We start from the raw sequence: 24,899 nt of genomic DNA, 5'->3' as shown, positions 1-24,899 counted from the left end.
TTTAGCAATACCTTAGCTTTAAGAACAGGGACACAACTAATGACAATAGCATATGTTGGTATATTATTTAGTTATTCACACCTTTATCAGAAGAACCAAACAAACATAAAATGTGCTCACAGACAGGCCAGTTCTGTCTAATTTATCACAATTATTTTGACATGAGATCTTCTTATAGACTGCAGACAGACAGACTGTGGTGATTAGAGCATCCGTAGGCTGCACAAAAGTCCGGCATAGTCACGTACTTCTGTAAACACAAAGCCAGCAAATTCCTGTATCATAATGCAAGATGTTTTTAACAAGCCAAACCACTTGGAAGAAATCATGTGTAACTTAAGTTGTGTTGAAAAGAAAGAGCAGTTCTGCCTCTCCCACTGGTGTAAAGTTGCTGGGTCAACTTTGTAATACTAGGTCTCACTGACAGCCTCTTGTTATTAGCCAGCTAATAAATACAACCACATACACAAAGAAAAGCTGCAATTTCAACATGTCTAATCATCCTGTATCATAGCCATGCTAATCATGTTTATAATAAACCAAACCGTTTGTAAATCAGTCAAGATTTCAGTGAGTTAAGAGTATTTTTGTGCAGATCACTCACCTTACAACAGCTACCATAACGCGACTCAGAGTAACTGTTAACTGTAGCAAGATGGCGGCCGGTCAGCTACGCTGGAAAATCTCCCATGAGCCATCTAGTGTTTATATATATCTATGATTGGGACGCTAATTCTGGTGAGACCGAGTCCGAGGAGCGAGGAAATGAAAAATAAGAGAAGTGAGAAGGGCCCACAGACATTTCCGAGCACACAAATGCAGCATTTGTAATCGCGTTTCAAAGTCTCGCGATACTGTGAGCCTAGCTGACCCGCTCGTAGTGCTGTTGCCCCCCCCACCACCAGTCAGTGAACAACCGGAGAGTAGCTTGACATGCAGAACCGCCAGTGCACGTAGGATATACCACATATTTCTCCTGAGTTTATGAAAGAGCATTGAGTTATGACGGGGAGCATGTTTAAAATAGAACCTATCTTTGTTCATTGAGTCGCAGGAAGAAATAACCGAATCAGAAAATCACTTGAAGGGAAGAAATAGTTGCGCGCCAGGTCTGACCGTCTACGTGTGGGAATGGCATCTCCCCGGCCGATAAAAGGCATCCTTAAAAACAAGAACAGCGGGACAAACGTCAAATCCCTGCCTGAAGAAGAACCGGGAGAGAATGCCGAACAAGCTCCTGTACTCTCGGAAGATGACTCACAGTAAGTTTTGCTTCGTAAGGCTGGCGGCCAGGTTAGCTAGCTAAACACTTGTTAGCCTCTATATACGTCCCTCCCCTATCAGGATAAGTGTAGCGTTTACAGCTCTTGTTTGGCTGTATTATGTAAATCAACGACATGTCATCTCTGTTTGGACACTTTTTGGTTCTATCTTGTGACTGAGGTGGTTACTCGTCCCTGGTAAAATGTTTTCGGCGTGTCGCATGTGTAACCAAGAGCTAACCGCTAGGAGCTGTGTGTAATGTTAGCTTGTTCGCTATGGCGACAGGTAACGTTAACGACGTTGTAACGCCTGTTAACGGATGTTTACATTGTTAGTTAGGGACCCTGAAATACAACTCTCTCTCTCTCTCTGAAGTCTTCCTTAACGTAGTGGTTATTTAAACAAATGTGGTTAACAATTATCGTTAAAAAGTGAAAACCTCCACCCAACGATGACCATAATAGGGCAAATGAACATCAGTTTGACCAGAGGTCGACATAGGGCTAACGTGTGTAGGTATCGTTTAGTAAGTAAGATAAGAAGGACCTTTATTAATCTCCGTTGGGAAATTCAGGAGATTAAAGTGGCAATTGACTGAGAGTGAAAAACATTACAGTAGAGATTCACACGAGTATAATACAATTATATAAGTATCTGTTACAACAAGATATCACAACAAGGTCAAACTTTGATTATCTGAACGTTTTTTTAGAGCTTTCTTCAGTCACTTGTTTCAGAATTGCTTTATTTGTCGATCAACGGGGACCAGGGGCGGATCAAGACAAATATTCATGGGGTGGCAGGAGAATTTCAGGGGTGGCGTCCCCTGGCAGAAGTATATGCTGATTTAATCGCAGTCATATCAACAATGTTAACTTGGAAAGCCACAATATTGATATTTTAACTCGATAACATTAGGTGACATTATTGTGGCACATCAGTAAAGCCTTACATATAAATATATAAGGTGGCAGACATAATCTAATGAATTTTTAACTGAACAATAACTGAATGAGTTTGTTTCACTCTTAGACCAGCAGGGGTACCAAATATATGCAGACTGCTGCAATAAGTACATTAATTAACTGTCTCATCGATGTTTGTCTGTATGAATATGATAATATTAACAATCATATTATTCCTATCAGCTATCAATCACTGTTATGATTCACATATTCAGTGTTATTATTAAATAAACTATATTTTTTGGAGGAGTTAATGATGAATGTTCCTCAAGATGCTTGCTCACCCTCCTTCAAATTTGAAAGACAAGTAATTACTATCATAAGTCAAAAGAATCAAAAGAACAGTTCAGCGCCCCACAACTTCATTGCAAAGAGTTACAACCTTGAATTTAGATCAGAAAGAACAAACATTAAAGAAGTGACTAACTGCATCAGTTAGGGTTAAAAAAACGTGTATTCAGCTTAAACATAAACATCGCTGCAGTTATTATCCAGTGGAAAGTCCTTACCTACTCGCCTAGTTAAATCAAAGTGGTTACTTTTTTTTGGCTGGGCAGTGAAGTTTTACACACCATCTTATTTGACTTTCTCAGGACTTGAAACAGTTTTGGGGGGCAGAACCCCACAAAGAAGAAAAATATATTTACACACGTAAGGTCATCATTTTAACAGTTTATTATTCTTATTATATTTATCAAGTTGGCATGCCTATTACAGCTGAATGTGGCGATTACCATCTTGTTCAGCAAAACGCCTCACAAACTTATTAAGATTTAAAGCTATGGTGCGTTTTGATTCAATGCTGAGTACAGCCAAACTTGACAGGCTCTTCTCTGTCATTGTAGACCGCAAACCGTGGCGGGGCCAGAGCATTTGTGTTGGGTAATCTATGGTAGGGCTAAACCATACAGTGGTGGGGCTCAAGTCAGTATTTGCAATGTAATTACATACACGCTCCCCTTGACAGTGAAACGCCACGCGTGAGGTTTAGATTATTTCCCTGTCTCAATCCAACTGTATGAAATAAAAAGGCACATTTGTCTTGTAGTAAATAAAAAGGGCGACCTGGAGCCAATCCTGCAATTTCCCCACAGGTGAAAGAGTTGACATGCTGAAAACCCAACCCCTGCAGCGGGGTCTGGGATTCTCCCCCAGGAGATTTTTTGAAATACTAACATAAAATTCACATTCTGGTACTCTCTTGAGAAGAAAAATAAATAAATCGATTACTACACGACATGTTTAAAAAAAAAAAATGAATGCTGGTTGCACTGTCGCGGACATTCATTTCGGAAAATGTTTGTCTTTCTCACATGCCTGCCACGATGGTCCTTCAGAATTGTTTTTTAAACTCTAATCTCACTTTCGCGAAGTTTGCTGGTGACTCTAGAACAGCTGACAATGTATGTGTGTTGATTAAGAGGAAAAGGTGCTTGGTATTTTTATTGTTGTTACTATCAGGAAATGTACAGCCAAATCCAGGTCCACCGAGCAGTATTAGTCAAATAGCTACTCCTGCTGATTTTATATCTAGATCTGGGCTAGGTTTAATTCATTTAAATGTGCGTAGTCTGTTACCTAAATTAGATTTTGTCCGTATTTGGGCGAGTTCTACTGATGCTGATGTCATTGTCTTATCAGAAACGTGGCTAGATAAATCCATTTTGGCCTCTGAAATTTACATAAATGGTTACAGTGTATATCGTACTGACCGCCCTAAAAAAGGTGGTGGCGTTGCCATTTATGTGAAAAATAAGTTTTGTGTAACTAATATGGTTTCCAAATCTGTTGGTAAACAGCTAGAATTTTTAGCTGTGAATATTGAGGTAACAAAGGGTCAACAGCTCATGGTGGTGGGCTGCTACAGGGCCCCTTCGGCTGTCAAGGACTCTTTATCGTCATTGGCAAAACTGTTATCGCAACTTTCCTACAAGGAAATAGTGCTGCTTGGTGATTTTAATTGGGACTGGTTAACTTCTGTGTCAGAGGATTTTAAAAACCTGTGTACCTCATTGAATTTTACCCAGATTATAGACAGTCCTACTCGCCCAAATATTAAGTCCCCAAATAAATCCTCCTTAATTGATCTATCCATCCATCCATCCATCCATCTTCTCCCGCTTATCCGTGGTCGGGTCGCGGGGGTAGCAGTTCCAGCAGAGAGCCCCAAACTTTCTTTTCCCTGGCGACATCAACCAGCTCTGACTGGGGGATCCCAAGGCGCTCCCAGGCCAGCGAAGAGATATAATCCCTCCACCTGGTCCTAGGTCTACCCCTTGGTCTCTTCCCAGCTGGACGTGCCTGGAACACCTCCCTAGGGAGGCGCCCAGGTGGCATCCTAACTAGGTGCCCGAACCACCTCAACTGGCTTCTTTCGACGCGAAGGAGGAGCGGCTCAACTCCGAGTCCCTCCCTGATGACCGAACTTCTCACCTTATCTCTAAGGGAGACACCAGCCACCCGGCGGAGGAAACCCATCTCGGCCGCTTGTATCCGCGATCTCGTTCTTTCGGTCATGACCCATCCTTCATGACCATAGGTGAGGGTAGGAACGAAAATGGCCCGGTAGACAGAGAGCTTTGCCTTCCGGCTCAGCTCCCTTTTCGTCACAACGGTGCGGTAAAGCGACTGCAATACCGCTCCCGCTGCTCCGATTCTCCGGCCCATCTCACGCTCCATTGATCCCTCACTCGAGAACAAGACCCCGAGATACTTGAACTCCTTCACTTGGGGTAAGGACTCATTCCCTACTTGGAGTGGACAGTCCATCGGTTCCCTGCTGAGAACCATGGCCTCAGATTTGGAGGTGCTGATCCTCATCCCAGCCGCTTCACACTCGGTTGCGAACCGATCCAGTGAGTGCTGAAGGTCGCAGACCGATGAAGCCATCAGAACCACATCATCTGCAAAAAGCAGTGGTGCAATCCTTAGTCCACCGAACTGCAGACCCCCCCCCCCCACGACTACGCCTCGAAATCCGATCCATGTATATTACAAACAGGATTGGTGACAAAGCGCAGCCCTGGCGGAGGCCAACCCTCACCGGAAATGGGTCCGACTTACTGCCGAGGACCCGGACACAGCTCTCGCTTTGGGAGTACAGAGATTGGATGGCCCTGAGTAGAGACCCCCTCACCCCATACTCCCGCAGCACCTCCCACAGTAACTCCCTGGGAACCCGGTCATACGCCTTCTCCAAGTCTACAAAACACATGTAGACCGGATAAGCGTACTCCCAGGCCCCCTCCAGGATCCTTGCGAGAGTAAAAAGCTGATCCGTCGTTCCACGACCAGGACGGAATCCGCATTGTTCCTCCTCAATCTGAGGTTCGACAATCGGCCTGACCCTCCTTTCGAGTACCTTGGAGTAAACTTTCCCGGGGAGGCTGAGTAGTGTGATGCCTCTGTAATTGGCACACACCCTCTGATCCCCCTTTTTGAAAAGGGGGACCACCACCCCGGTCTGCCACTCCTTCGGTACCGTTTCCGACTTCCACGCAACGTTGATGAGACGTGTCAACCATGACAGTCCCTCAACACCCAGAGCCTTCAGCATTTCCGGGCGGATCTCATCCACCCCCGGGGCTTTGCCACTGTGGAGTTGTTTGACGACCTCAGTGACCTCCCCCCGGGAGATTGGCGTTGATCCCCCGTCATACTCCAGCTCTGCCTCTAACATAGAGGGCGGAGTTGTCGGGTTCAGGAGTTCCTCAAAGTGTTCCTTCCAACGTCCCAACACTCCATCAGTTGAGGTCAACAACGTCCCATCCTTACTGTACACAGCTTGGATGGTTCCCTGCTTCCCCCTCCTGAGGTGTCGGACAGTTTTCCAGAACAACTTTGGTGCCGCCCGAAAGTCCTTCTCCATGTCTTCTCCGAACTTCTCCCACACCCGCTGCTTTGCCTCGGCCACGGATGAGGCTGCTGCACTTCGGGCCTGTCGGTACCTTGCAACTGCTTCGGGAGTCCCCCGGGATAACAAATCCCTGAAGGCCTCCTTCTTCAGTCGGACGGCTTCCCTGACCACCGGTGTCCACCAGGAGGTTCGAGGGTTACCGCCCCTTGAGGCACCTAAGACCTTGAGACCACAGCTCCCCACCGCGGCTTCGGCAATAGAGGCTTTGAACACCGACCACTCTGGTTCAATGTCCCCAACCTCCACAGGAATGCCCGAAAAGCTCCGCCGGAGGTGTGAGTTGAAGGCCTCCTGAACTTGGGCCTCCTCCAGACGTTCCCAGTTCACCCGAACTACACGTTTGGGCTTACCAGGTCTATCCAGAGGCTTCCCCCGCCACTCGACCCAACTCACCACCAGATGGTGATCAGTTGACAACTCCGCCCCTCTCTTTACCCGAGTGTCCAAAACATACGGCCTCAGGTCCGATGATACGATAACGAAATCGATCATGGACCTTCTGCCTAGGGTGCTCTGGTACCACGTACACTTATGAGCATCCTTATGTTCGAACATGGTGTTTGTTATGGCCAATCCATGACTAGCACAGAAGTCCAGTAACAAACCACCACTCCGGTTCAGATCAGGGGGGCCGTTCCTCCCAATCACGCCCCTCCAAGTGTCTCCATCATTGCCCACATGTGCGTTGAAGTCTCCCAGCAAGACTAAGGAGTCCCCTTCAGGAGCCCCATACAGGACTCTTTCCAGGGTCTCCAAGAAGGCCGAATACTCTGAACTGCTGTTGGGTGCATAAGCACACACAACAGTCAGAGTTTTCCCCCCCATAACCCGCAGGCGTAGGGAGGCGACCCTCTCGTCCACTGGGGTAAACTCCAACAACGAAGCACCTAACCGGGGACTTGTGAGTATCCCCACACCCGCCCGGCGCCTCACACCTTGAGCAACTCCGGAGAAGAATAGAGTCCAACCCCTATCCAGAAGTAAGGTTCCAGAGCCGACGCTGTGCGTAGAGGTGAGCCCAACCAGATCCAACTGGTACCGCTCCACCTCCCGCACAAGCTCCGGCTCCTTCCCCCCCAGAGAGGTGACGTTCCACGTCCCCAAAGCCAGCTTCTGCCGCCCGGGTCTGGTCCGTCGAGACCCTCCGCTTTCACTGCCACCCGTCTGGCAGCGCACCCGACCCCATCGATGTTTCCCGTAGGTGGTGGGCCCGCGGGACAGAGAAGCGGAGGTGTTGCCCACGTTGCCTTTTCGGGCTGGGCCCGGCCGGGCTCCGTGGCAAGCCCGGCCACCAGACGCTCGCCGACGAGTCCTCCTTCTGGGCCTGGCTCCAGAAGGGGACCCCGGGCTTCCTCCGGGCCGGGTATCCTCACTTCTTGTTTTTCCTTTCATGAGGTCTTTTGAACCAATCTTAGTCTGGCCCCTTGCCTGAGACCAATTTGCCATGGGAGACCCTACCAGGAACACAAGGTTCCAGACAACACAGCCCCCAGGTTCATCAGGGCACACAAACCTCTCTACCACGGTAAGGTGCTGGTTCTTCAGAGAGGCTTAATTGATCTAATTTTAACAAATGTTTCACATAAATACTCATCTGTGGGAGTATTTGCTAATGATGTGAGTGACCACTGTGTTGTAGCCACAATTAGGGACACTAAGGTCCAAAAGGTTAAACCACGTATCATCACAAAGAGAGACAAAAAACACTTTGTGGAGCAGGGTTTTTTTACATGATCCGTTTGATTTTGATTGGGGTAGAATCAATTTGTGTGCTGATGTAGAAACTGCATGGTCTTATTTTTATCTTGGTTTTATGAAAATTATAGATAGACATGCACCTCTGCGTAAATTTAGAGTGAAGGGACGAAACAATCCCTGGTTTTCTGCTGAGCTGTCCAGTCTCCTTCATGAGAGAAATAATGCTTGGGCTAAGGCTAGGAAATCAGGCTCAGAGGTAGAATGGCTACGTTTTAGGCAGCTAAGAAATAGCTTCACATCCCAAATAAAAAGTGCTAAATCAAAGTACTATTTGTCGGTTACCACAGAAAACCTGAATAATCCTAGGAAATTTTGGAAAGCCATAAAATCGATTTCCACTGGTGATATCCCAAATGAGCTACCTCCGTGCCTTACCACAGCATCTGGCACTATATCAGACAGGGCTACTATGCTAAATTGCTTTAATGAGCATTTTGTGTCTTGTGGCTCTCTGTTTGGCTGTGTGGCTCCTGTGAACGCTCCAATCCTTGACTCTGAACAATGTGGTCTGGAAAACCCTTTCAGTTTTACTCCTTTAACTGTTGGTATTGTTCATGAAGCATTATCCAAGTTAGATCCTAGGAAACCGGCTGGCCCGGACAACGTAGAACCTTTCTTTTTAAAGATAGCTGCAGATTTTATTGCTCCACCTCTTACTTCTCTTTTTAACCTCTCCCTCAGCACGAACACAATTCCAAAAGTATGGAAGTCTGCTTATGTCTTGCCTTTACTGAAAGGAGGGGAGGCAACTATTTTAAATAACTATAGGCCAATCTCTAAGTTGTCAGTTCTGGCTAAGGTGCTCGAACGCTTAGTGAGTGAACAGGTAAAGGAGTTTTTATGTAACAATGACATCCTGTCTAAACATCAGTCAGGCTTCAGAAAGAAACACAGCACCATCACTGCGACAATGAAAGTGGTAAATGACATTACTACTATTTTAGATAATAAGCAGAGTTGTGCAGCTCTGTTTATTGACCTTTCCAAAGCGTTTGACACCGTTGATCATCGCATCTTAAAGCAGAGGCTACTCAGTATAGGCATATCCAGCCATGCAGTGGGGTGGTTTGTGAACTACCTCTCTGAAAGGTCCCAATGTGTTCACTTTGATGGGCTGTCTTCTGAGTGGTTAAACATTTCTAATGGTGTACCACAAGGTTCTGTTTTAGGACCACTTTTATTCTCCATATATATTAACAGTGTAGGTGATAATGTGGATGAAGCTACTTTACATTTTTATGCGGATGATACTGTAATGTATTGTGCAGGTCCCTCCATTAAAGAGGCTGTTGTTAAATTACAAGCTGTTTTTAACACTATTCAGACTCAGCTCTCTGAACTAAAGCTTCTTTTAAATGTTGAGAAAACCAAGGTAATGCTCTTTTCAAAAGCTAAAAAGACTCCAGAGCCTGTTTTAGATATTGTAACTACGCAAGGAACAAAACTTGAAGTTGTTGCCTGTTACAAATACCTTGGTATCTGGCTTGATGATTGTCTCTCTTTTAAACTTCATGTCAATAACCTGCTAAAAAAACTGAGGGTTAGGCTAGGTTTCTTTTTCAGAAACAAGTCCTGTTTCTCGCTTGAGGCCAGGAAAAGGCTAGTCACTGTGACCTTTTTACCTGTGCTGGACTATGGGGATTTGTTGTATATGAATGCACCTGCCAATTACCTGAGCAAATTGGATGCTGCGTATCACAGTGCTCTGAGATTTGTCACAAATTGTAAAGCGCTTACTCATCACTGTACACTGTATACCAAGGCAGGTTTACCATCTCTCTCTGTACGGAGGCTCAGTCACTGGTACACACTTTTATCTATAAAGCTTTGTTGGGTAAACTCCCGTATTATATCTGCTCGCTGATAACACAGAGAGTTGCAAGCAGCTATTGTCTGAGGTCACATGATGTGGTCTTGTTAGATGTGCCAAGAGCAAGGACTGTCTCAGGTAAGACAGCTTTTATGTGCGCAGCTCCACTTGCTTGGAACAATCTTCAGCAAGAATTGAAACTGAGCAATCTCATTCCTCTGCATGTTTTTAAAGCTAGGGTAAATGAAATGCTTGCCGATACAATGGGCACTTGTAAATGTCTATAACTATGTATCCTGTAAATATAATGTATAATGTCCTTTATTGTTTTATGTTTCATGTGGAACCTATATGCTGCAGGTCTCCCTTGAAAAAGAGATCTATGATCTCAATGGGACCAATCTGGTTAAATAAAGGTTTGAAATGAAATGAATGCCATTTTAGTTTTTTGTTACTTTGTTCTGAGAGCTGAACCTGCTGCTCCTCACAGAGAGAAGAGGGAAGAGGCTGTGTGAATTACTTTACATTGTGGATAAGGGTGGATAGCCCCCATTGTTCTGTGTGTCAAAATGAAAGACAGCCCACACACCTATCAATCATCAAACCGTGGGGTCTTATTTCATTACGTGTTGATTTCTATCAACACGTAATGTTGTATCGATGTATATAGAGATGTACTACAGCAAAATTATTCTCCGTCGGGACTTCCTGCAACAACACCACGCCGTTATCTTGATTGGCCAGAAGACATTATCAAAGATGTTCTTTTGAGAAGACGATCACTACGTGACAAAAGTTTTCAAAACCGTTTCTAGTCTTCGGTATTTCCAGGCAAGTGGCTACTGAAATCAATCTTACTAACTGCTGTCTGTGCAATTTACTCCGCGAGTTGGCGGACTTTATTTTGCTTACTTTAACATCATTTTTCATGGTGGGGCTAAGCCATTTCCACGCTCGCGCCAGGGCCGGGGCAGAGGTTACAAGGCTCACGTCTTGTGCTGCATTCACTTGCACTCGGACATTAGAGATTTTCTCTCATAAATGTCCGATGAGCCACAACTTTTCTTTCAAAACAAAGCTGCCAGCTGGGGTGGAAAGGCCTTTTTCTGAGGTGGCAGCTGCCACCCCATAGAACCGCCACTGACGGGGACAGTATCACAACAGCAGAATAGTGCAGATAAGTAAAAATAATAGGCACACTTTATTAAAGGTGGGGTAGGTAATTTTGGAGAAACCAGCTCGAGTGCGCTAGAATTTGAAGATACACAGCCGGATCTGCCACTTCCTTACAGAGCCCTTCCTCCAACACACACGAACGCACACATGACCAATGAGGGCACGAGGTAAGTTTGTGCACAGATGGAAGGCTGACAGGCAGGTAGGCCATCCAGTTATTTTAGCCGGGCCGGCTAAAATGATTGGTCGTGCTTTTTACAGTATTACGGCTTCCACAAATGAATTTTTGAATGGATTTTTTGTCAAAGCACTTAAGATATTCATTGCTATTGGGATGTTAAGAGCATTCCATGGAATATAACAAGTGTATCTCGAGCCGGTTTCTCAAACTTACCTACCCCACCTTTTAATAATAAAAAACACAATAAGTAAAAGCAAATACAACATTGTAAAAATTAGCAGTATATTTATTTAAAAAAGTGACCATATAAAAGTAGATGTTAGTGTTAACAATAAATTGAAAGAAAAATAAAGTGTAAACAGCATAAGAATAAATAAAGATGCAGAAAGTGTAAGACAAACAGCTCATTGTCTGCTACAAGTTACATGATCAAGATCAAGGCTGACCAAATTCCACTTACATATTTGAGGGTATTGACAGAGTGTATTTGTTAATCTTTGATAATCTTTAATTAAAATATGTGTTGCTCTGAGCCTATGACAGGCCATGTGAGCCATTGAGAAAGCAATCAGTCTAAACCAGTGTGTAGACGAAAAAGAGCTGGGTGAGTTATGTTTCTTGCGACAAGCACTTAATGTTTTATCTGACACTGACAACGGTGTTAGCAGCCTGCGCAGGCACTAAAGCACCAGGCAGCGTCAAATACTGGGTCACTAAAAAAATCCTATTCTGATGCTCTCACATCTGCATTAGTTCTCGTTCAACCATCTCCACATGCGGCTGAATATTTTTCAACATTTTCATTATCAGATTCAGAATCTAGTTTACTGCCAGGTACGGTTATACATACAAAGAATATACTGTATAGTACATCAGTATGATCTGTCAAATCCCCTGTTTCCTCAACACATCACATGTCCCACATAGTCCAGGCACCCACACTCTTAGAAGGGATGGGTCAAAAATGACACAACATGTGTGTATCCATAAGATGCTTTGCAGGGCTTCATTTCTATCCTCATGCTTTCCAGTTTGTTAGTTTGGTTTGTAGTCTAGGACATCAAACTAAAAGAGTGTGTGTGTTTGACACTTCAGATATGGAGAAGAACATTACTGGGGGAAAAGATGGATTATGCCAGTACACGTGACTGACTAGGCTGCATACAGTAATGCTACCAATGTGCACATTGTGAACACTCTCCTGGGAATGCCAAATCAGCTATTTGTTGTCTAATAGGTGCTCAGCCTCAGGATCCGATTAGCAAGATTGGAAAGTTGGTTTATTTTCTGGAGCCGTGCCATCTCATATGCATTGATATCATGGACTCTGACACTTTTGCTGTGGCAGTGAGACTCAGCCTCAGATCAGCAGTCCCTGTTAAGTCATCCCAGTGTTGTGCTCTCCCACAGATAACGCTCACAGCCACTCTGCTCCCAGGAAATTCTGGCCATGCAGAGTTCCCTGTGTGATGCGTTTGTTATGCAAAGGGGATTTGCACTGATCAGGGAGCCTCTTTGGCCATGACAAAAAACCTGCTCAAACACAAACATGCATTACTTTGCATTGTTTATATAGCTGCTGGTGTGCTGTCAAACTGTGTTAAAAACATATTTCCATGTTTTTAGCTATGTAGGTCATCCGTGAATGCACCTCTGAGTAATTGGGTAAAAATACCAGAGGCAATAAACGGTGCATTTCTACGCAGAATGTTTTCTAATATTTCCTACGTTGCCTTTTCAAATCCTATCCTTTACCATTGATAAAGTGTTCAAGTGCCCTTGAGCAAGTGTTTCTTAACAAAGCACATGCACCTATTAGAACACTATTACAAAAGCTGGAAACTAGAACAAAATAAACCATTATTTGTTGTCAAACAACAGGGTTTTAAATATGTTGATGTGATTATGTCTAAAAAAAATTAAGATTTTACTTTTATTGAATTCTGTCTGAATACGATCAGGGTGCTGAACAGACACCGCCCACTTTCCAAATGCTCCCAAATATTCAATGCTTGCTGGAGATTCTGCCCACTGTAACAATCTGCTTGAGCGATATTATCCATCAACTCTTTTGGGAGACTCATAAGTAGATTGGAATCCCTATTTTAATTCAATTAAGGACTCATAAGAAAAGTACATGGCTATAATATGGAACTTCTGATCATTTAGATTCACATGCATGACACAATGCATAGTATACTCTATATATTGATACAAATATATAAACTTTATACAATTATATTCTCATGTCCTAAAGTTAGGCTTATTTGCAAGGTAAACAGCAGGTCTAGTCATTGATATGGGTGTGTGTGGGTGGGTGTGTGGAAGTCCGTGGATTGGTCAATTTGGACCAATCAGCGGGGGCTTAACGTAACGGCTCCGCGGACGTAACGGCTCCGCGGATTGGTCCATTTGGTTCCGGGTAACTCATGACCGTATCGCGTCATAGCTCTGGGCGCGTCTACTGGCCATTCCTGCGTCACAATACCCAGGAAGTAAACAATGGACAATGACGTATCTTCAATGAGGCGTTTTCGGGAGGTATTTTCTGTGTTAGAGTTTTACTCGCTACAGGGTGTACTTTGAGGGTTTTGACTCTGCACACCGTTTATATGCATAAAAACCTTCATAACACACAAGGGGACGGGTAATAACCGGAAAAGCATGACATGAAATCTTTAAAATAATACTTTGGCATACATTATGTGACAAAGTGTTGCACTACAGAATAGATACGGCTCGAGAAGCTGACGCAGATAAGGAAATATATGATACATTATGATGTGATTGATGATGTGATATGAATGATAATGGGACACATCGATGTCTGCACTCACACTGTACATAATGTTACTTTGATCCGGTTACTTATGTTGTAGCAGATATTTAAGTAAGCCTTCTTAACGCTAATGTAATAATAGTCAGATTGCTCTGAAGATGGGAGGTGATATTCTATTAATTTTCATGTTCACACAGTCTGTGATTTTTGCCGGAGCAGGTTTGGTGTTCAGCATAAGTTACCATGGAGATCTACCCCGGTAAGAAGTGAACCAGCGTCGTAGCACCGAAAACCCAAAGTTAACCCTGAAGTTACCTCGCTAACCGAAAATCCGGCTTCTTAGTACAGGGCACTGGTGAAGTCCATTTAACTGAAGCCAAGTCTACTTATCGTTGGGAAAAAAACAAAAAAATTGTGTATATTGTTCAAAAGATAAAAAACTAAATTAAAGAGATAACATTGGAATTGTTGACTGTACAGGAGCCCACATATTTTATTTGTTTGTCTTGCGGCTCCAATTCATTTCCTTAAACATTGTAAGGCATTTTAAAACCATGGCCACTGTTTTCAACCCATTAGAAATTGTCCCCTTTTGTTATCCCTCTAATAACCCATTATTATTTAGTGAACAGCGGTGTTCATGGGCCTCACACTCAGTCGTATATAATTCATGCTTCCATGAAACTCAACCTCTCCGTCACTGTTTTGTGAGCCTCGTTCTGACTGTGTGACGGACAGGTTGACGGGCAGGCAGTGAATCTCTCACTTTCCATAATGTGGACAGAAGCATTCCTCTCAGACCCCTCAGACATTTCACCGTCCTGTGTGCAGGTCAGCTGAGGTAAACCGCAGGCACAGGAGTTGAATAGAGTTTCTGTATTGATGATATACAGATGAAGTCAGTTTCAACAGGTGTCTGAACACCTCTGATCTACAAAGAGCATTGGGATAATGCAGTACAACTGAGTAGAAGTACTTCATGATCTCCCTCTTTTTCATCTCCTGTGTTCTTGGTAAATGATTATTATATTTACTGTGAACGCACCTATGGGTGTTAGTTTCTGAGAATTAAATGCAATGTTATAAATAGGGATGGGTACCGAGCCCCGGTATTAAACGTGCCCGTGGCTGAATTATTAAAGACCGTGGTACTGTTAAGCTCCGACGTTATCGGTCTTTTTATCGGTACTGGAGACATCTAAAAGATATGTCATATGTATTATTGCTACACAAACATTATATTGCAGTTTTAGTGTCTCCAACTCCGTTTCTAATATGCAAAAAGACTGCAAAATGCGTCCATGATTATTTTTAGTATGTTCGATCTCCACCTGCTTGCGAGGGGGCGGGGCAGTTTACACACACGTGGCTGCTATATGCAGCAACACACACACTGAGGAGATGGCGGAGTGGTTAAACTTTACCCGTCTCGATGTGGACAATGCTCGTTACCAAAGGTGCAATAAGAGTTTAGCATGTAAGGGCGGTAACACGAGCAATTTGTCTAAACATTTAGCAAAAGTGCACCACATACTGACGGAGAAATGCACCGGGTTCGACTGTCTTTCTAGTAGCTCTGTAGCCCCCCCATCCACGAGCAACGTTTCCACGTCAGGTGTTATGTATGCTAGCAGCAACACACGGAGTTAACTAAATTATACAAACATGGGTTAATGATTAGAGGTAAATGAGTTGTTTATTTTGTTAAAGTTTCAGCTATTCTGTTTACAGTTCTGTAATCAGATTATTTAATACGATTTTGTTAAAACATTGTTGTTTCTTTTGATGTGAAATATTATGTATTTAATTTAAATAAAAAGTAATGTTAGTTTGTTTAGTTAGTTTACCTTTTTTTTTTTCAAAAGAACCGATAAGAGTACCGTTAAAAGACCGGACCGATAAGCGGTATCGATAAAAGTAATAGTACCATTAAAACCTTAACGATACCCATCCCTAGTTATAAATCATAAAGTGTAGCTGCAAGGCTTAACTTGGGTTTACCGTAGATTCACATTACCACATTTGATTTGTCCATTTAACAGTGAAAATCCCTTGCTTTTTTTTTTAGAAGCCATTGGCTTTTTCCTACACCCACCCTTTTTATGACCTCACGATTACCACTGATGGCTACAGAATTAAATGTAAAGTCCTACCTCATTACTCTGATCTCTAAATTCTGGAAAGATGACAGGAGCTTAAGAAACTGTTTTAGTCCTACATCTATCACTAGCTATGGAAGCTTAGGAAGAAGCCAAAGCAGCAGTGGTTTGCACTTTGGTTAATTGTACCAAATATGAATATTCTCATACCCATATATTAGAGTTGGATTAGCCTGACCCCCTAAATAATGTAATTGAATACATTTTCTAAATATTATGCATTGACAGTGAATCCTTGTGTTTAAGCTAAGGTGGGCTGCAGCACTTAGTCAAACATTTGTCTTGTGTTGGAAAGGGACACAGGTCACATTGATGAGCGATTCCCCACATGCCTGTTACTTAAGTCTTCTCCTGCTACTTTTAGCGTGATACTTTTGTATTTGTGCCAGCAGCAGTCACTATGAAACGAGGACATGCTGCTGCTGTAAGTGGGCTCAGGCAGTAGTGGAGAGAGAGCTGGACCTCCCCTCACTACTCTATGCTACCTGATAGCACAGCTCAGCTCTCAATGATGACTCACTCTATTTAATGAGTTTCCCTGAGGTGTTATTTTGCTAGCTTTTGACCACCCTTGAGCGATAGTATCCATCACATAACAGATACAGCTCTATATCTTGAAGTAGCAGGTGCATTAATGCATTACCATTTTTGTATGATTTGCTCTGAATGAGGGATTGGATTTAAGAGGAATAGCGGTTTGCTGGACGTAGAACATGATTGGTTGTGTAACCACACGATCTATGACTTATCGTAACACACTCCCTGTCCCAGATATTACCCAGAACGGTTCAGTACGTTGGTCAAGGACATTTTATCAGGATGAACAGCACTGGCCTATTTGCTGTCTGTTTACACAATGTTTTCTCAAACGGCTCGGCTACCTTGCTGCTCATGAGCAGGCCAGCTGCTCAGTTCTGTTTCTGTTCATGTCAGTTTTACGTGCGAGTCTTGGCCTGAACCCTTTCATGAAGCAACTGAATTATTTGGTACCCAACAGTGTTTCCGCCAGGGGGCCGGCTTGCAGTCATTGGACGGCCTTTTTCAGCTGGGAACGCCCTCAACTCGAGCCGAGGCCGTCAAAAAAAAGAAAGATTTATCCGAGAGAAGATCGAAAAATGTTATCATTTAAATGACAAAAAGGAAAATGACATCCCATTGTTGGTGGGGCAAATGAGGCTGGTGGGATTATTTTCGCGTCAGCAAAGCCGGTTCCTGTGACGGAAAAAAGTGTACTGCCAGCGAGCCTTGTCGTTGGCTCTCAGCCCAAGCCTGAGTTGCCGCCATCCTATTCTCCGCCAGCATCCCCCACCTGTGCAGGTGCCCCGGAGCCAGAGTTGTCGTCATCTAGCCTCCCGCCCCATCCAGAGCCTACACCATCTGACAATGTCACTTCTACACCCGTAAGCCACAAAGAGACCGGTCAGCCACAACAAAAATAAGTTTGTCGGAACCTGGAAAATTAAGTTCCCGTGATTGTGCTATAACAAACAAAGTGATAAAATGTATTGCACACTATGTGTAAGGGGGAAAAAGCACAACGTGTTCACCGCGGGGACGTCCAACTTCAGGGTGAAGACTATAGAGATAAAGCACATAAAGGAGGTGGATCACAAAGCAGTGCTAGAGGCACAGCATTTACGAAGAAACAACGTTCAAGTTGCCGTTAATCGAATGGTCTGTGCCAGATCAAAGGCGGTAATTGCGGCCATGAGGAACGTGTATTACCTGGCAAAAGAACTGTTGCCGACACACAAATACAAAAGCTTGAATGAACTGTGTATTCTGCAGGGATGTGAAACCTTGGCAGAACTGCACGTTTCAGAGAACGCCCAGTATACTCACAACGACAGTGCTGGACATGCAGTGCGCCATAAACAATGTGCAAAAGGAGGATTTAATTGCAAAGTTAAATAACTCGACAAGGGGCTTCGGCGAGGCCAATGTTGCTCTACACAGAACAATGCGCGCTGTAGCGGAGGTGTTTCAGCAGGACGCTGAATTAATGCATGACACGATGGCCGAAACACTAGCGAAGGCAATGCTGACCTATGAGTTTATCGCCATCAACAGTCTGCTGTGCGACATATTGGGGACCATAGCGTGTCTGAGCAAGGCATTCCAGCGAAGTCCCTTTCCTTCGCAAATGTTCAGCCTGCTGTAACCTCAACGATCAACGCGCTGCGAGCCATGCAGATTGGAGATGAAGGCGGCCCAAAATTCCAAGAAATCCTGGCCAATATTTCGGAGAACAACGGCGAAACGTATTTTAAGGGAGAAAAGATAAAGGCCACCAGGGCGATGCGGCAGGCCGTGGTTGGTGTAAGGTAGCGCTTCCTCGACACCCTCATTCAGAATATTGAAGATTGTTTCCCCGACGTCGGCCTCTTTTCCGCTTTTCGCATCTTTGACCCACAGTGTCTGCCATGGGACAACACTGAACGTGCGCGGTTTGGACGCGATGAGCTGCGGAGTGCGGACCATCCTGGATCACTTGTGCCCAGCGGGACGGGAACCCATCGCTGACACCGACACCTGCAGCACAGAGTGGGTACCTTTTTAAGGAGCTGCTCCATGCAAACTACAGCAACAATTCCTTCCAGGAGTTAGTGAAGATCATGGCTACACAACATGCTGGCTTCCTACCTGAAACCACAAAGCTCCTGGCTGCAATATCGGTCATTCCAATGAGCACGGTGCCGTGCGAACGTGGATTCAGCGTTCAAAATTGCATAAAGACCAAGGGCAGGGCAAGAATAAAAGCAGAAAATCTCGATGTCCTGATGAGAATCTGCATTGAAGGACCACCCATTGAACAGTTTGACTTCTACAGAGCCCTGGAAAAGTTTAGAGTGGAAAAACACCGCCGCATTTTCCAAGGACCATGCAAGGAGCGGTGTCCCTGCCAGCAGCGGTGATTTCATACAGGTAGATTATGTATCATGTAACAAATGTTACGTATTGTCTATTGTGTGTGTAAAGAGACAGTATTTAAAAGTAACGGTGCAATTAAAAATTGTGTGTGTGTGCATATATAATTCAAGCTTGTTAAGTAGGGGTGTAACGCTATACGTACCCGTACCGAAATTATTCGGTACGGGCCCTTCGGTTCGGTACACATGTGTACCGAACGAATATAACGTTAAACGTAAAAAATTGAGAACGTGAACAACTTTTTGGAAGTAATCTCAGGTGCTGCGTCGCAGCATTCAGAGTCATTTGCTCACATTGGGTTCAACGGGTCATAGAGCGACCAAGTAATTTCATTGGACGAGAGGCATACTATGAGAGCTGGTCACAGGGATGCGTTCAAATGTAGTCAGTAATTTGAGGAAATGGCGAACGCAGATAAAGTTGAGCTCGAAAATCCTCCAGCATCATTGAAGTCTCCGGTTTGGGAACATTTTGGTTTTGCAGTTACGTACAAGGATGACGGACAAAGACAGGTGGCCCGAACCAAAGCTGTTTGTCGGCATTGTTCAACTAACATTGGTTACGCGGCTGGCAATACATCAAACTTGCACACTTATTTGAAAAGGCATCACCCGAACGTGAATATCACCGGTACCAAAAGAAAAAAGATTGAAGTGCAAACTCAACTCCCACTAGCATTTCAGCCTCCACCACTCGCACTGGTAGATGACCATTACATGTATGTATGATCTGTATGTGTAATGTGTATTTGTAAAGCGCTTTGAGAGTCTTTGATAAAGCGCTATAATAAATATAAGGATTATTATTATTATTATTATTAAAAAGTTCAGACCAAGCCAAAGCTATTACAAACGCCAAATATCCTTATGTTGCCATGTTAGCAAAGCGCTACCTGGCTGTATCTGACACCTCTGTCCCTAGAGAGAGGGTGTTCTCCACAGCAGGAGACATTGTTAGTGCCAGCAGATCTGCCCTTTCGGCAAGCAATGTGGACATTTTTCTTAAAAAACATGAAAATACAATGACAAGCAAGTCATAATGTCAAACTGGCTGCTTAGGCACTAGTACAGTTCAAATACAGATTATTTCAGTTCGTCGAAATGCTGCACCTTAATGTTTATTTTATTATATTTTGTATTTATTTACAATAAAGGGGCTAAAGAACTGTTTTGTGTTCTTGATAGCTATGGACTGACTCAGCATGTGACGGAGCCCACGCACAATAAGGGGCACACTCTGGACTTAATTATCTCAAAGGGTCTGAATATCTCTAAGGTTGTGGTGACTGATGTTGCACTCTCTGACCATTCCTGTGTTTTCTTTGAGAGCTCTATTTCTGTTCACAAAAATGTTCAAAAAGAGGTAACCACAAAGCGATATTTAACTGAAAATACTAGGGAAATGTTTACTCGGAATGTTTCTTCCACACTTGCCCCTGCTAACATCTCAGTAAATGAGCTAGTAGATCATTTTAATTCAAAAATTAAAAATGTTATAGATGCCATTGCTATAACTAAGGTAAAGGAAGTGACTGGGAAGAAAATATCTCCATGGAGAAAGGCCATGACCGTGAGAGCAGAACAAAGAGAGTGTCGAAAAGCTGAATGTAGGTGGCGAAAAACAAATCTCCAGGTTCACTTTGAAATCTATAAAGAGTATATAATAATTTGGAATTGAAAAACGCACTTGACATCATTAGCAAAAACAAAAACAATGCACGTGCCTTGTTTGCTACCGTCGACAGACTAACTAACCCCCCAGTGTCAGTAGCCTCTGAATTTCTATCCACCAGGGCATGCGATGATTTTGCCTCCTTCTTCACTGACAAAATTCAGAAAATAAGACAAGCAGTCAGTGCCTCTGCATCAGGTACAGCAAATGTGTTGTCCCTATGTCCACCTAATATCAATTCAAACACCATGACACAATTCCATCAGATTAATGATAAAAACCTAGAGGACATTATTCAACTTCTGAAATCCTCCTCCTGCTGCCTTGATATTATTCCAACAGGATTTTTCAAAGATGTTTTGCCTTGCATGGCCTCAGATCTACTTCATATAGTAAACAAATCTCTTCACTCAGGTATTTTTCCACAGGCCCTGAAAACTGCAGTCATTAAACCGCTCTTAAAAAAAGAATAATCTAGATGCTTCAGTAATGAACAATTACAGGCCCATATTAAACCTGCCATTTCTAGGTAAAATCATTGAAAAAGTTGTTTTTCAACAGTTGAGTAATTTCTTGCATTTAAATAGTTGTTTCGATGTGTTCCAGTCAGGCTTTCGTCCAAACCACAGCACTGAGACTGCTCTTGTAAAGGTCTTCAATGACATCCACTTAAACACAGACAGTGGCAGAACTTCAGTGTTAGTATTATTAGATCTCAGTGCTGCGTTCACTGTTGACCACAACATATTACTCGACCGACTAGAAAACTGGGTGGGACTTTCGGAAACAGTTCTAAATTGGTTTGAATCCTACTTAAAGGACAGAAAAAAACTTTGTTTCTATAGGTAAATACACATCTGAGTTGACAAATATGACATGTGGGGTACCTCAAGGCTCCATCTTGGGGCCTCTTCTCTTTAACATCTACATGCTACCACTGGCTCAGATAATGAAGAACAACAAAATAAATTACCATGCAGATGACACACAAATTTACATAACAATTTCACCAGAAGACTATGCTCCAATTCAAACACTGCGTAAGTGCATTGAACAAATCAATGACTGGATGTGTCAGAACTTTCTCCAATTAAACAAAGATAAAACTGAAGTAATGGACTTTGGAGCCAAGGCAGAACGTATAAATGTTAGCGCTGAGCTTCAGTCTGCAATGTTCAAAACAACAGATAAAGCCAGAAATCTAGGTGTAGTCATGGACTCTGACCTGAGTTTCAACAGTCACATTAAAACGGTTACTAAATCAGCCTACTATCACCTAAAGAACATATCTAGGATTAAAAGACTAATGTCACAGCAGGATTTGGAAAAACTTGTCCATGCTTTTATCTTCAGTAGACTGGACTACTGTAATGGTGTCTTTACAGGTCTCACTAAAAAATATATTAGAAAGCTCCAGCTAATTCAGAACGCTGCTGCTCGAGTCCTCAGTAACACTAAGAAAGTGGATCACATCACTCCTGTTCTGAAGTCTTTACACTGGCTTCCTGTGTGTCAAAGAATATATTTCAAAATACTGCTGCTGGTTTATAAAGCTTTGAATGTTTTAGGCCCAAAATACATTTCTGACCTACTGCTAAATTATGAACCATCCAGATCTCTCAGGTCTTCAGGGACTGGTCAGCTTTCTGTCCCCAGAGTCAGAACTAAACATGGAAAAGCAGCGTTCAGTTATTATGCTCCAAATATCTAGAACAAACTCCCAGAAAACTGCAGATCCGCTGCAACTCTGACTACTTTTTTTAAAGACTTTTCTTTTTGCCGCTGCTTTTAATTGAACTATTTACATCTTAAACTGCACTGTAACTTTTATCCATGTATTTTTTCTTTTAATGTTTATTTTATTATCTTTTCTTTTTAATGACTGATTTTAAATGCCATTTTCTTAATGTCTTTAGTTTGTTGTAAAGCACTTTGAATTGCCTTGTGTTGAAATGTGCTATATAAATAACCTTGCCTTGCCTTATTTGAGTGAATATTCACAGTTTAATAATAATTAAAAACCCAAAACTAATAGTTTATGTTTTGTGAGTATTAGTACAGTAAAGTTCAAATACAGATTATTTCAGTTCATCGAAATTCTGCACCTTAATGTTTATTTTATTATATTTTGTATTTATTTGAGTGAATACATTATTCACAGTTTAATAATAATTTAAAAAACCCAAGAAATATTTTATGTTTTGTGATAATTTTTTCTGCTGTACCGAACCGAACCGTGACCTAAAATCCGAGGTACGTACCGAACCGAAATGTTTGTGAACCGTTACACCCCTATTGTTAAGTGAAGCTTAATACCAAAAGAAACATCCTGAGAATCAGAGTCATCTATGGAAATAGACTTATCTCCGTATCCACAGCCAAATTGATTTATGGACAAACCTGTATGTGCGTGTGCATTCCTTCCTTTTCCACTGATTTACAGTTTACTGCAACCTTAAAATGGTTCAAATGGCTTTGGGAGGGAGATTGATATGGTCTGACATTTAATAATAATTAATCATTTTGAGTAAGAGGCGTAGGGGAGCTCTGCAGGCTTGCTGCAGCAGGTAGTGGGTTCAGCATCTCTCTCTCCCCCCTACCCGTCTCCCGTGATACCCAGCCTTTTGTTCCATGCACAATGTTTGGACTGATGTACAGTATCTTCCCAGGCAGGAGAGGCTTAACTTACCCAAGCCAGATGACTCCCAGAAGCCCCCTGGATTAGAAGCTATAGGTTTCTTTTCTTTGGGTGTTTCATAATTAAAAGAATAAAAAGTGTGGTGTGAAAATAAGTAAACATTGTGCTAATTTGAAGTTTAAAACTGCAAAATCTTTCACTAAAATGAGAAGAGGACGTAGGGCTGCAAAACTTTCAGGACATCAAAGCTCAAAATGATCACTAAAAAAATAAACAGTTTAACAAAACGCTTGTTGAATGTTGAATTTCTTCTGTAAGGGCAAATCAATATTTTCCTCTTGTACTGTTATGGCAGGTATTCTCTCTTTATCCTCTTGAGAAAAACTTCTATTCGCTGCTGAGTTAGACATTGTTTCTGTTTATTTCCTGCATGATGTCAAAGAGTAGCGAGGATTAGAGTCATTTTGAATAAAAAGCCCTGGTGGTGCAAGAAGAGGTGACAGCATTATTCGCCAGATGAGGATTGGATCATTTGGTGGATTAGGTCCCGGTTTGTTCAAAGAGGCGGAACCAAATCAACTCCAGAAAAGCAATCATATCAAGTGAGACTGTTGTTTAACATTTGACCTCAATAACTCACCGTTGATCAGCCTGACAAAGCAAAGACTATGTCACCCTCTGGAAGTTGGAAGTCACTAAAACTGTGCCAATGACATTTCTGAGCTTTTGTGTTTGTTGTCTAAATATGCACTAGGGCTGTCCCGAATACCATTTTTCGGGCTCCGGATATTTGGTAGTAATCAGCAGCGAATATTTGGAACGGAGAGAATTATTTATTTATTTTTTTATAAAAACACATTTTCCAAAAGGTTTCATAACACGCTCCGAATCCGAGACACCTGACAACACACTGTTAAGCAGAAGCGCAGAAAGAGCTTACTATTACGATTTATACTTATAAGATTTATATTTATTTCCAAGCAAAGTAAGTGCACGTTTTTATCATGTGTAACGTTACTGTTTAAACGGCGGATAAAGCAGCTTCATCATGGCAACTTGACAACAGCTAAGCTAGGCTACTACTTACAGCATCCAGGTGACTTTTCAGAGTTGTTGTGCCACCATGGTAGGCCAGTTTCTTGTCGTATATTTTGCACACTGCCTTCTTCTTATCGTCGTCCAATTTAAAATGGTCCCACACAGCTGAAGTCTTCGGCATTTTGTGTTCAGGTGAAGCGTGACTGAGTGAAAGCGATGTCAGGAGCCCAGGCTGAGATTGTATATATTTCGGCATTTTAACAGTGCAATTCAAAAGTATAAATATAGTATAAGAATATGGCAATTCGCCTTTATTGATAGCATACATTTAGGAAAAAAAATTAAAAAACGAATATCCGAATAATGAAATTGAAACCGAATAGTTGGCCAACGAACGAATATTCGGATATTTGGGTACAGCCCTAATATGCACTTGTTCAGGCCTAGATTAAATCTGGTGTTAGCAGTCAGCACAAGTCCTGGCCAAAATGACTGATTTACAATATAAAGCCTAAAGATGATCAAATGATGCTTAAAACTTGAAAACCTATTGGAACTTCACTTCATCTAACTTGTTAAGAGAACACTTTTTGTTTTCATCACATATAGAACAC

The 24,899-nt window shown here is 42.7% G+C and overlaps 1 protein-coding gene across 3 annotated transcripts in view; it reads left to right on the top strand.

The window, feature by feature from the left end:
• Window positions 1-901: 901 nt before the first annotated feature.
• Window positions 902-24,899, top strand: part of ppp1r2 (protein phosphatase 1, regulatory (inhibitor) subunit 2) — a 34,035-nt gene continuing 10,037 nt past the window's right edge. For 2 of the 3 annotated variants that reach the window (XR_011643095.1, XM_034081246.2), the window contains exon 1: window positions 903-1,262. Coding sequence is in view for 2 of the 3 variants with exons in the window: in XM_034081246.2 (XP_033937137.1) it covers window positions 1,132-1,262 (131 nt within the window). In the remaining variant the exon portion in view is untranslated. Of the gene's footprint in view, window positions 1,263-24,899 lie in introns of all 3 variants that reach the window. The other variant, XM_034081244.2, reaches the window with a different exon arrangement.

Source organism: Pseudochaenichthys georgianus, chromosome 4 (assembly GCF_902827115.2).
Source record: "Pseudochaenichthys georgianus chromosome 4, fPseGeo1.2, whole genome shotgun sequence".
NCBI classification, from domain to species: domain Eukaryota; kingdom Metazoa; phylum Chordata; class Actinopteri; order Perciformes; family Channichthyidae; genus Pseudochaenichthys; species Pseudochaenichthys georgianus.
The sequence above is the reverse complement of the archived record's forward strand: the minus strand, read 5'-3'. Positions and strand labels throughout refer to the sequence as shown.